At 43.1% G+C, this 13,580-nt stretch overlaps 1 protein-coding gene across 1 annotated transcript in view; it reads right to left on the reverse strand.

Annotated features, from left to right (window-relative positions):
• The window catches only part of RFX8 (regulatory factor X8), a 35,023-nt gene extending 21,925 nt beyond the window's left edge, over positions 1 to 13,098 (reverse strand). Inside the window, exons 1-6 of the mRNA XM_077343543.1 lie at positions 12,975 to 13,098; positions 12,125 to 12,248; positions 10,336 to 10,397; positions 8,909 to 8,992; positions 3,069 to 3,132; positions 576 to 668 (exon numbers count right to left, since the gene is read on the reverse strand). Of these exons, the coding sequence (XP_077199658.1) occupies positions 576 to 668; positions 3,069 to 3,132; positions 8,909 to 8,992; positions 10,336 to 10,397; positions 12,125 to 12,248; positions 12,975 to 13,024 (477 nt within the window). The 5' untranslated portion in view covers positions 13,025 to 13,098. The remainder of the gene's footprint in view (positions 1 to 575; positions 669 to 3,068; positions 3,133 to 8,908; positions 8,993 to 10,335; positions 10,398 to 12,124; positions 12,249 to 12,974) is intronic.
• Between the last annotated feature and the right edge of the window lie 482 nt (positions 13,099 to 13,580).

A 13,580-nucleotide genomic window follows, 5' to 3' on the forward strand; every position in this document is an offset into this window, starting at 1 on the left:
AACAGAAGCTCAAGGCTTGTTCCTGCTTCAAGAAGCTATTGTTGGACATGATGACGGATTATGCACAGTGGCAGCTGTGTCAGGCCATGGCTGTTTTTTTGCTTCCCATGTACGCATGGAGGATGAAATCCCCTAGCACACCCCGGAGTTGTGCATGCACATACACAACTCCAGGGCTGGAAGGTGCCGCTGTGCCTCTCTCAGCAGCACCACTAATTCACTACTTATAGCTGACTATATTGCCTCCCATGGTGGCAAGATCCATTATGAGGTCACATTGTTAGGGTTGCCAACTCCAACATGGGAAATTCCTATAATTTTTGGGGTGGAATTTGGCAAGGGGAGAGTAGAATGCCATTTTCTCCCTGGCAGCCATTTTCTCCAGATGAACTGACCTCTACACTTTGGTGATCAGCTGTATTCCTGGGAGATCTCTAAAGTTTTGGATTGTTTTAAAATGTAAATTCTTAGCTTTAAATACTAGAACTGTTTCAAACTACTGTAAACTATAAATGGTTGGAAGCCACCCTGAGCCCACTTGGAGATTGGCAATGCTATCAAATGCCTCAACCTACCATTTTATAGGAATGCTTCCTTTCTAGCTCTTGCTCCCACGAAGAAAATCTTTTGAATTCAAATAATGGGTGTCCAACTTCATCTTGATTCTTCTGCAAAATAATACCAGACTGGAAACAGCTTGCATTGATTTAAGTGAAAATGTATTGAAATTTACTCAAAAACTTATTACTAGAAGGCTCAATGCAATAGAAAAAGATAATGTTACCATGTGAAATTCAATGTTGGAAAAGTTCATCCTGTGAGCAATATGTTAAGTATTGATTTGAACCTGCCCTATAAACCCCTATATTACACTGCCTCTGAAGGGAAAAATGGAGCCATCAGATAAGAGAACAATATAATTTGCTATGAATGAGTGACCAAAAAAATCATAAAGCAACCTAAATTAAGACATATATTGGTTTTCCCTAAGTGGTCTTGTTGTTCTCTTGGAGCAATCAAATTTGCTATATATAGAATCTATTCTATGGATTTGCATTTCATGAAAATTCAGGAATTACCTGTGCTCCCAAGAATTCAACACTTTTTCTAAGTATTCTCCGCTTGAGGTTTGTTCTTATAGAACTGTAACTTTCAGGAGAAATAGGATGCAAAAGTGCTGAATCAGAACTGATCAAGAAATTTAACACAGTCTTATCCTGGCCTAAACAGGGACTTGGCTTTCCCTACTCATTATAAATAGGGTTTTAGACACTTCAGTTGGCTCTTCTTAACATGTAACCCTTTACTTATGTTAGTTATTTTTATTATGCTTCAGACTGCTTCTTCCTTTATTGGCTGTGTTTATCCTGATTCATTACACTTTCATTTATCTGTACATCATGAAAGGTTAGAACCTCAGACCTCTCTTATCCCTTATTAGTAACCACTAAATCTGTTCTTGTCCCTTGCACAGAGAATCACCCCTGATACATTTATGACAAGACAGATGCCAAGCCTCTTAACTCCAACTCCATCTCTTCCCTTCTGTGATTTTCTCATAAACATCTCTGAACTGATTTCCTTCCAAATAAACATCTGGAGAATGAACTTTGGTTTATGAACTTTGGCTCATGATGGAATAAACATTGTTAGTCTTTAAGGTGCCATCAGACTTGTGTTTTATTTGATTTTAACAACTATTTACTTTGTAATGAATCATCAAGTTAACTTTTAGTCTCCCTTCATAGAGCCATCATTCTTCCCACATTTTCTTCTCTTACTGTTTGCATCATTTAAAGAGAAACTGTGGAGCCTTTGGGTTCCTTGAAGGATATCTCATGCCTTCACAGGGATGATCACATGAGAAAGTACTGTGCCAGCAAATAACTAACCACTATATCCTTAGAACAGGGGTAGTCAACCTGTGGTCCTCCAGATGTCCATGGACTACAATTCCCATGAGCCCCTGGGCTCATGGGAATTGTAGTCCATGGACATCTGGAGGACCACAGGTTGACTACCCCTGCCTTAGAAGTCCTAGGAATTACAATATGAAAAAGGAAGAAAGGTTCAAAACATATACAGAGAAAAACAGAACCTTTCCAAGGCAATTGGTACAATAAATTTTATATATCAATAATTTTTTAAGGACCAACCAAAACGGTTTCTAGATATACTTCGTTTTCACAATTTTTCTTCAGTGGTTGATTCCTTATACTCTTATCAACCAATTTTTATATATAGATAGGCCACTGGCTCTGTGAAGTATTGTGGGGAATGTCAGTCAAAAAACATTCCCCTGACTGACATTCCCCACAATACTTCACAGAGCCGGTGGCCTATCTATATATAAAAATTGGTTGATAAGAGTATAAGGAATCAACCACTGAAGAAAAATTGTGAAAACGGAGGATATCTACAAACCGTTTTGGTTGGTCCTTAAAAAATATTGATATATAACATTTATTGTACCAATTGCCTTAGAAGTCCTAGGAGCTGACTCTCCATGGGAATATGTGCAGTACAATCTTAATAATACTTTTTGGGGAGGACGTTTCATTGACCAGGTCCTACTGTCAAGTGAGCAGAGAGAAATCTAATACCTTGTGAATGGTCACCAGAAGTGTGGCAGTCTTTAGTTTTTAGCCCTATTTTATTCAGCCTGGAGAGAAATGGTACTTTGAATACTATGAGGCTCTTCAAAATCAGCCCTGCTGTTCTCAAAAGGTGGCTATTGCTTTCAAAGGGCCAAGGGAGATGTTCCCTATACAGCTGATGTAGTGTGCATGAACTGGAACCTCAGAATTTATGTCACCGCAAAAGGTTGCATGGAGAAGCCACTCTGGGTCACACTAATGTGACTGACTAGAACAACTGAAGTCCATAAATAGCAGAAAAATGTTTTTGCCATTCAGACTTGGGCATTCAAGATTTAGATTTATGCTTAGAGAATCTCTGGTAAAGGCCCTGATGACTTCTTCATATGAGGATCACAACTGGGGAAAATGCATTTTAAAACCATTTTCAATAGGGTTCACTTCACTGACCCATCACAGTGGGAGACTCACTGTTTCCTTTCTGTAGCCCTTGCTCGGATAACTTGAGGTATTTTCAGAACTGGCGACCTCTTCACTGTGTCAGAACAACAAAAGTGACTGTTAAACAGCTGTACTTCAGTCAATATTTCTCAACAGGCTAACCATCGCATCCTAATGTTAAAATAAACAAGGTAACCAGTCGACCAGTAGGGAAAAGGGATCCCTCGCAACTGCACCTTGGCGGCAGGAGAAAAATATAAGAGCCATGGGGGTGATGGCATGATGTCACTTCTGGGAAAAACTAGGGGGCTTTCCGCACTCCTTCAAAATCGCACAATGGTTGCCAATTGAAATCACTACAGTTTTGCCATTATGCACAACGTCGTTGACAATCTGCCACACACCTGAAACCGATCCGCAAAAAGCGCTTCCTTGTAGCGCTTTCAGGGAAATCCCCAAAAGTGGATTCACCCTCTGGAAAGCGCTACACTCCTGGAACCAATCTGCAACACTAGCAGGAAAGTTCTGTGCATTACCATTGTTGTGGTTTCTACAAAGTCCCTTCCCCTGGCTCTCTCCTCTGATCTTCCGGCGAAGCGATCGCCATTTTTTTTCTCTCTGAGGAAGCGGAGATCAAATCACCGGCAAGCCTTCGTTTACCCAGTGAGGCTTCCCCGGCTGCAGTGCCTCCCCAGAGCTCTTTACAGTCACTAAGCACAAACAACAGAGAAGCCCGTTTGCTGATGTATTTTCCCTTTATTTTTTACACTGTTTTCGGCCGAAAATCGGGCCCGTGTGGGGGGGTTATTTTTCACTCGGGGGGAGCGTGGCAACGATGAAACGACAGCTCAAACACACCTGCCAGTTGGATGGGTCTCTCCGTTGCAACGAATCAACGCATATTCGTTGCAACGGGTGTGTTTAAAAAAAAAAAACCTTTCTTAAAGGGAAAGGGGCTGTTTGGGAGCATGCTAACGGCTGCCCATTGGCTGCTTGATGGCCAGGGGCGGGACGAGCTCGGCAATAGCGCTTCCTTTCTAGCGATTTTTGCTGAGACCGGAAGCTTGTGGGAAACAATGGAAACGCAACTGGATTCCACTACAAAGTCAGGTATGCATAACGATGAATTCCACTATTTTAAATGGCGATTTTTCGTTCAGCAAACAATTTGCTACAAGGATCCCAGTGCGGAAAGCCCCCCGGTCATGATATCACCCCTGTCCAGGAACTGCCAGGATTCCTAGAGAGGCATGATATCATGTCATTGCAAATGGCTGCCTCCCAGACCTGGCAACCCTCTGCATGTTGCCTACTCCTCTGAACATGTATTGGGTAAGTGATGAAGATGAGGAAAAATATATTATAATCTCTGCAGCCTTTTAGAATTGCTTGTTCGAGTTTTTAGGATATTTCTGCAGATGGCACAAAGGTTGAGTGCTTTGGCTTGGTTTGGCCTCTTCGGCAATCACCGAAGCCCGAGGTGGCGCGTGCAAGGCCAGCACCGTGGCGTGGAGAGGAGGGGTGATGGCATTCCGCCAGCAGGCGGCCACATGCAAGCACAGAGCTCTGCACCTGCATACGGCTGCTGGCTGGCACACCACTGCCGCCACCACCCCTCCTCTCCGCGCCATGGTGCTGGTTGCATCGTGCTTCAGTGATCGCCGAGGCACCCGAACCGCACTGAAGCACTCAACCTTAGATGGCACAGATGTGGTTTTATTTCCTATCAAAAGCGCTGAAATCTTGAAAATACTCTTATGCTGGTGCTCTTTACTCAAAAGTTATTTTCAAATCACGGACAACTTCCCCTTTAAATATCAAATGCTGCACAGGAAAGGTAGGAGAGCCAACTGTCTAGTCTCAGGCCAGCCCCAAGGCTGAGTGGGTGCCCTGGCCTCTGGAACTGCACTGAGGTTAGGGAACAGGGCCAGTGTGTGGTCTGCAGTAGAAGAGTGTCGAGCCAGAGAAAACCTCACTGTTTCTAGGACAACCCTGGATACAGCCACTCCACCAATCAAAATCCTCTGTCAGTCATCAGGAAGAGGTTGCTGTGGCAACTGTGACTCCCAGGGTAGGACTGGGTGGATGGTTTTTAACCCCGCTGCACTTCCTAACACTGACACAGGCCCAGAAGGAACTGCAGGGGGTGGTTAGGCTCCCAATGTTTTCTCCGTTCTGAAAGCAGGAGGAAACTGGGTGAACTTTGAACTCTTCCTTGTCTAAAGCCTCAGTAGACAAAAGGGGGGAGAAGCAGGCCTTGGCATCCCTGAACTTGGGTATATTATTTATTTCTGGAGCGACAAGATTCTACACAAAGACTGGGAATAATACTGTTAATTTTGTAGTTTTTGTTTTTCCATAATCACATTACTTCTAGAAGCAGCAAAGATTTTTTAAATTGTTAACTAAGGATTTAAAAAAACAATCTGAAAAGGGTCCCAGCTGTCTAAAGAGGCCTTCACAACCTGTGACATAGCACAGTAAACAAAGCTCAGCATCAGCATATTATGGCTGGCTGTGTTCTTGACAACCCCTATTTTTTGCCATTTTAGGGAGGCTCTAAAAACACTGGTCTAATTTATATGACAAATTGGCTGCATTTGGCTTGGTGGATCACAAAGAGAGAGGCTTGCACACAACTGCAGAGCCCATTTAGTATCCATTTTTAACCTTTAAAAGCATTTCTGTGAGGAATTTGACAGATAAGAATCTTTAAAAACGTGATAACTAGGATTAGCAAGAGGTTCTCAGAACCCGGATGAATGAATCTTCCGCTGTAGCAGCTGCTATAGCAACACACATCAACAGCGCTCTCCCCCAATAGGCTGGCTGGCACAGCATGTCACCTCTGGGACTGCCACTCGACCTGTTACTACCCCATTGTAAAGACCAATCAAACAGCATGCAAGGCTTCGGGGAGTAGATGCTCCTAGACACAGGGAAACAGCAGGGGGTGCCTTTCATCTGCTCAATGCAACAAAGGCAAGCATCTGCTTGTAAACTGCCATATAAAAGAAAATACAATGCTAGCAAATATTAATCTTCCCTGAGCTTGGAGTGATTCTCGTATTTAACAGGACCAGGTTTTGAGAGACGACAAATTACTAGGCATGAATAAGAAGGGAAGACAATGGCATCCAAATGAGATCTGTGGAAGTTCATGGGAGAAGCATGGAGAGAAATCAGGCTCAAAGAAAGGATACCCATTGGACTACTTTCGCAAGCCTTTGGAAAGTGAAGGAGAAACTTTTCCCTTGCTAATTAAAGGGAGGGGTGGGGGAGGAAGAAACTAGGTTCAGTGGGTGAGATGCTGTAGATCCATCCCCGTCTCCACCTGGTTTTATGGCTGAAGGAACTGAGAATGCTCACCTTGTCTTTTTCTAATCCTAAAGCTATGGTGGAGCTTGTGCTATAGCAAAGGGTAGCAAACAGCTGGCTGCTTGTTTCTTTTTAGCCAGCCAGACTCCCAGACCTAACCAGCTAGTATCTTCAACAATCCGGGGCGGTGTGTATAACCATTCCAACATTACCCCATTTTTTCATCAAAGGGTCTGAATGGTCAAGAGCCAGATGGGGGTCAGGGCTGCAGTGAGGACAAGGAACAGTTAAGATTCAGCAGAAAACTGGACAGGGTACAACCCAGTGTCTCCAACCTGTAACACTCTCAATGACAAAACAGTATTATTACGGCTCTCTCTTCTCGCTTGTATTATGAATATAGCAGTGGCCAAATGGTTTCAGTAGCCTTGTATAAGCCTTAAAGAAGTCACTAGGTATTTATTTTCTCATGAAGAAGAGGAAAGTCGGCTTGGAACCAATATAAACACAACTCTAATAGGTTTATTTTATTTATTTATGTATATATTTACACAATTTGTATCCCACCTTTCTGCCCTTACAAGGCAACTAACAATTTAAAACATACATAATAAGATCGCATTTTAAAACCATTTCAAAACCATTGAAATCAAGGTTGAAAGATGCAATTGGGGGAGGCGCTTAAGGAAACAAGGAAATATCTCGACCAAAATATGAAGCCAGTTAACAGCTTTAGGTCATCATGGCAAATGATTTACAACTAAACTAGAAACTGTGCCCTGTTTCGAACAGCCAGACCAGGGGTAGTCAAACTGCGGCCCTCCAGATGTCCATGGACTACAATTCCCATGAGCTCCTGCCAGCATTTGCTGGAGGGCTGCAGTTTGACTACCCCTGAGCCAGATAGATAGATGAGTTTGGAGTGAATGCTCTTCCCTGCAAGAAATGGTAAGCATGGGCAACTCCTTCTGGCATGTTTGTAACATTAGTTATAGTAACTATATTATCTGTGATGTTATCAGGGTGGCATAGGACTTCACTATGAAGTTGTCCTGTAAAAGCTGTTGAAGAAAGCCCCACTCAAAGCCTTAAGCAGAAGCAGTTATTGTGGCTGAATGGAGTGAAGGGGAAGAAGCCAGAGTGGTGTAGTGGTTAAGAGCAGTGGCCTCTAATCTGGACAGCTGGGTTTGATTCCCCGCTCCTCCACATGCAGCCCGCTGGCCTACCTTGGGTTAGTCCCAATTCTGTAAGAGCTGACAGCAGTATAGCAGTTCTGTCAGAGCTTTCTCAGCTTCATCTACCTCACAAGGTGTCTGTTGTGGGATGAGGAAGGGAAAGCGAACTGTAAGCCGCTTTCAGACTCCTTTGGGTAGTGAGAAGCAGGGTATAAAAACCAACTCTTCTTCATCTTCAGATGACCCCCTAGCAATTGGGTCTAGCACTGGCTCAGCCAGGAGGCTCCCATACTGCTTTTGCCAGCCCATCCCCATTTGGCCATGTAATGCTGAGGTCTGCACTGCATGTTAGCCTTGCTGGGTCAGTCCCTTTGTCCCACCAGGCTGAAAATCTGCACTGCAGTTTCTGAATGTGCCCCCCCACCACCACCTCTAAGAAAGAAATCTTGGAAGTCCCATGGCTGAACGACACACCATATTCTGTAATATATTTTGTGGCTGTGGCAGAACAGTCCTGCTCTGACCTGCAGGCCCTGTTCCCCCTTGCTCTCCAAGGTTTCCTAACACCAAGAAGGGCTTTTCTCTCTCTGTTTAACTGCTGCCACCACCCAACTTTGTAGGAATTCCTCACTGGGAGGGTAAGGACTCCCAGCTTCCCTTCCAAATTCTGAGGCCTCGCCTCTGTGTATCCCACTATTCAGATCCTGGTTACCATGTCTTGTGCAGCACTTGGGAAGTAGTTCACTGTGCTCTCCTTCCTCCTGGTGCTCCTTTTAAAGATGCAGGAGGTCTATGTGGCACAGAGAACCACTACCAAGATTACAAGTTACAAAGTATTCATTAAAAAGAAAATGGTCACAAGCATCCTTATAGCACAGCAACAGATGGAGCAAGGGATTCAAAAGAAAAGGGTAAAATATAATTCCTCTATCCATGCCTCATCAAATGTTAAATATAAGGCTTACAGGAATTCTAATCTACTGACCAGGGTCAAAGAAGCTTTTCTTGACATCTCAAAAAGTTTCTTCCTGAAGTATTTCTAGTACTTAATATTTTGAAATTTCTGTTCCCTGCTTTTTATTTTTTATTTTTTTGTGGGGGGGGGGAGGGAAGCTTGACCATCCCATTGTCTTTTGCTAGACCTACTAGCATTTCTAAAAAAGGGTGGTTGGGGCTTTCTCTGCCCAGAAAGAAAAAAAAACTTTTAAAAACCGTGCTTGAAGTTTTACTCAGTTCAAACCTCCAAAGAAAATATGCATTTCTTCACAGCCATTAGCAAATTTATGTCTCTAAGCCTAAAAATGTCACTGCTACCCTCCTCTAACGAACTTCAAACACAATCAAACATCACCCACATCTGAAAAACAAAAATCAAACCTTTTGTTTTTTTCAGCCAGGAGATAGCAATAGTATGCATAGAAATGTGAGTTCTTCTTTATCTGTATTCCATCATAATGATATCTAAAATAAAATCACAGTCATTTACCCATCTGAAGCCTATCATCAAACACTCAACAATGTCCTGTAAATGTCTGAACATTAAAGCAAGTATTCCTCCCCACCCCAAATAATGATGTGATGAACCATTTACACCAGACTTTTCCAACCTTTTGACCAAGGAGGAACCTCTGAAATAATTTTGAAGACTTTGAGGAGCCCTGGAAGTTATGTCAGCTGGCCCTGCCCCCCTGCGACACCAATGGATGTGACATCACTATCCACATTCTTTTGCATCTCCCCCCCCCCACTTCCCTTCCCTTGCTTTATTATTATTATTATTATTATTATTATTATTATTATTATTATTATTATTATTATTAATTAGATTTATTTCCCGCCACTCCCCGTAGGCTCGTGGCGGGTCACAATAGTCTTATCCCCATTAAAATACCCATTAAAAGACTTTAAAAACAATCCCAACATGGCGGAAGCTCTCATTATTCCTACCCCCTGCTATCAGAGCGGCAGGGAGGGTGGGGAGGAGATCTAACTTACTAGGCCTCATGTAGGCCAGAAAGAAGAGCAGGAACTGAGAAAACAGCCTGGACCCCCATGGTTAGGAATCTCTGATTTACACTATCAACAATCAGTTATGCTATGGGAAAAAGTATGAGAGGCATTCTTATTCTGAATAATTTGTTGCTGGACCAGTGCCAATGAGTTATGTATGATACATGACAGAGAAAATGGAGAAGAAACTCTTCTGAATTCTCATTTTGCTGCATGTGTGTCCCTATTGCTTGGGGGGGGCGGAGTCATTTCCACACATGTTTTGCTCTTTCTAGTAGTCAATTCAATATGACATAGCTGTGTATCTGGAATATCTCCCTGCAGATTTAAACTGCAGGTTTTTATGATCCACATATAGTAATCTACTATTGAATTGACTACTAGAGGAAGCAAAACACCTACCAGAAGGAGAAAAAAAACACACCAATTGGGACACACAAGCCACAAAACTGAGAATGCAGAGGAGACCAGAAAGGAATTAGGCAGGGAACTTTGCAACTGAGTGAATCATAGAATCATAGCGTTGGAAGGGATCTCAGGGTCATCTAGTCCAAACTCAACACAATGCAGGAACTCACAACTACCTGCCCACCCACAGTGAGTGGTTGAATAGACAGTGAGCAGAGAAACAAATGTTTCCAGGGTATGAAAGGCAGAGTGTATAACCGAAAAAGATACTACAGTAGAAAGGTCAGGACTTCCATGCTCAGAGTTTGCTGTCATGGTATTGCTTGGGATTCCCTCATAAACTTATTAATGGTCTGCTAAAAGGTATCACTAAAACAAGAACATACCTTGCGCTTCCCCTGGTGCCAAGCCTTCTGGTCCCTAAGTCTGGGAACACTGAACGAACAAGCTTAAATGATACAGACAGATAGTTATCTTAAGTAGGTAAGAACATAAGAAGAACCATGCTGGATCAGACTAATGGGCCATTTAGTCCAAACTCCCACCCATAAGAGGACTTACCCTCTTATCCCATGAGTCTTTGGCGATGGACTTTATAAAAAGCTTTTTGGAAACCCCAATAAACAATGTTTATTGGCTCATTGCTGCCCACGTATATTGACATTTTCAAAGAATGTTCAATAATTCTTAATAGTTACATTTGCAGAAACCATGTTGTCCCCCCTCAGAATGGCTTGTCCTTCTATGTTTAAAAAAATTATCTTTAATAATGTTTTCCATCAATTTGCCTGGAGCAGACATTTAGCTAACCCGCCTGTACCTTCCCAGATTCCCCCAAATCTTTTTTTTTTAATAGGAGTTATATTGGCCACTTTCCAAGAGGCTGATCTTAGGGACAAGCTGTATATCTTAGTTAGAAGATTAGCAATTTCACATTGGAGTTCTTTAAGACCTCTAAGATGGATACCATCCTGGTGATTTATTACTTTGCAATTTTTTGAATGACTCAGACTGATAAAATATAGAAGTTTATTTTCTATGTCATCAGAATATGACTTGGGGGGAATGACTCAGTGCAGGAGATTCTTCATTTAAAAGGATCAAGTAGTAGGTGACATGAAAAACATCATCCAAAAAGCTTTTTAAGAGGCTGCCAGTCGGAGAAGACAATACTGGCCTTGACAGATCAATTGTCTGGTTCAGTATAAAGCAGTTTCACATGTTCAGTGTTTCTAGTACGCTACAACTACCTGCTAATTCCTACTATTGACAATCCCAGTACCCTTCTCAAGACTTTGCTGTATGAAACTAGCAGTTCATTTGCATGATACCAAATTACAATGTGACTTTACACGCTTTACATGTGGCCGAATCTATGTCTTAGGAATTCAATGAAGAAAGAGCAAATATAAAGTCTCTTTATTGTGTTTCCTTCAAACAGTGAAGAAAGTTGATGCTGAAAGCTGAGCTGAACAAGATTCCGGTATATCCTAGTTTCAAATATATTTCCTCATCAGAGGACCAATGCACTACAGCAGTGGTTCTCAACCCGGGGGGTTGTGACCCCCCGAGGGGCTGTTTGGCCTTTCCCAGGGGTTGCAGCAGTGGCACCATGGTGCTGGCCTTGTAGCTCATTGAGGCAGTGCAGAGGAGGCCAATGCTAAGCTGCCACTGCCACCACCACTCCAGCTGCTGCTGCCACTTGTCCGTGGTGTCGCCTTGGTAAGCTCTGAGGCAGCCTAGGGGAGGCCAGTGCCATGCTGCCACCACTTTGGCCGCCTCTGCCACTGCTTCATGCCCCCTACAGCAAGAGTGATGGCGGTGTCTGCACACATGCACTGTCATGTGCGCGCATGCACACAGCCGCATCTGCACATGCGAGCGTGCTGCATGAGCACGTACACCGCTACCGTCCTACCCCTGCTGTAGGGGTTGCGGGGCAGTCGCAGTTAAGAACCGCTACACTACAGGCTGCAGTACCTCAAACTGATAACTTAAGCAAATCAAGCTAAAACAGCCACTTTGAGCTTGGTTTCTTCTTAGAGCTACTTTCTATACTTTATAGGTTTTTGCTGCTGAATGAGGAGTGGCTCCACCAAAGTCCAGAGATGGACTGTTCCAAAGGATCTGGTTCCTTTCAATCGCCTAAGAAGAGATGCATAACACTGTATATACCTTTCCAAATGTAGCTGGATTTACTTGACTCTGGGCTGCCTGTCTGCAGTTCTCCACATACATTTCATACAGGAGACAACGGGGTACACTGCCTCCTTCACAGCCGTAGAAATTATCTGCTATCCTTAAAAAACAAGATGAGACAATAGTTTTTTCCCCCACTGCAGCAGAGACAGATGGCCAACTCACTGCTCAAGGACAAATAGTACCAAGTGTGTGGAGTACTAAAAGGAAAGCAATGTTGAATAGGTAATATGTAAGGTTGCTTTAGTTCTTTCTTCCAAGTTAGCGGGCATCTCTTTCAGCAGGAGACGAGAGAATGTCCATGTATCTTCTCATTTATCACTAGGAGGTCTTTTCAGTTTGAGGGCTAGACTTCTCCTCCAATCATTTTAAGCAAGCCAATAGCATATCTGCTTAGCACCCAAGCCAAGCTACCCATATTTTAAATTGCCCATGATCTAACTTCATGTTTATTGTGATAGGAGCTGAAGACAGCTAACCTCCCAATATGGGTTGTGGAAAGTCTACCCTGAGCCAAGAGGAACCTTGGGCAGAGTATGACAGGGCAATAGGAGGAATATACCATTTAGGAAAGAAGATACTAGCTGTCATTGTTCTTTCTTTTTTTAAAAAAAATATCTAGTTTAAGGCTGAGGTCTCGTACATTGTCATGTCCTCAAAATGGACCCTTAAAAAAGTAACACTTTAATGGGGTGCACCAGTGATCCTAAGCAGGCAGCACACCCAAGCCCTCTCTTCTAGATATATTGGCCTACGTCTATTACTTTTACTATTCAGCCAATGAATTCATACCAGTTCACCCCCAGTCACTGGAATCACTACCTACCATTGTGTAATGGGCTGGTATATGTTGCTGTTGTGAACCGGCTCAGCCATGCTGTGTTAATCTCAAGAAAAGCTCCTTGCCTGCCTGATGCCACAACTATGCCGTTTACTTTAGAAACATGTTCTAGAGCCTGTGTCAGTTCACTACTGACTAAGCTCCGCCCACAGAAGACAAAGCATTGGCTGATTGGCCGATAGCAATGTATTGTGAACGGCTGTCAATTTGCTACCAAGACTTTGAAGATATATTAGTAAGGGATAAACTGGACATAATAATATCCTTGTAGCTGACAGGAGGATTCTGCCAGCATCTAAAAGTCATTTTAAGACTGCCATGAAGGGCTGCTGGTTATTGGACTTGCAGCACATTACTTTAATCTCTCTCCTCCTTTAAGGACACAATAGTCCTAGGATGGAGGAGTGCAAACTATTTTGGCACTTGAAATAGCCCCCCCCCACGGGGGGGGGGGGGAAGAAAAGTAACTCAACCCTCCACATTGCAGGCCCAATCCTGTGCGGTATATTTAAATGATTTTCAAATAGCAGAGGACTCCTCATGGTGGTGGCCACAAGAATGACCTTGCATCAACCAGTCTTAATTTACAGC

The sequence above is a fragment of the Paroedura picta genome, chromosome 6 (assembly GCF_049243985.1).
Source record: "Paroedura picta isolate Pp20150507F chromosome 6, Ppicta_v3.0, whole genome shotgun sequence".
Lineage (NCBI taxonomy): Eukaryota > Metazoa > Chordata > Lepidosauria > Squamata > Gekkonidae > Paroedura > Paroedura picta.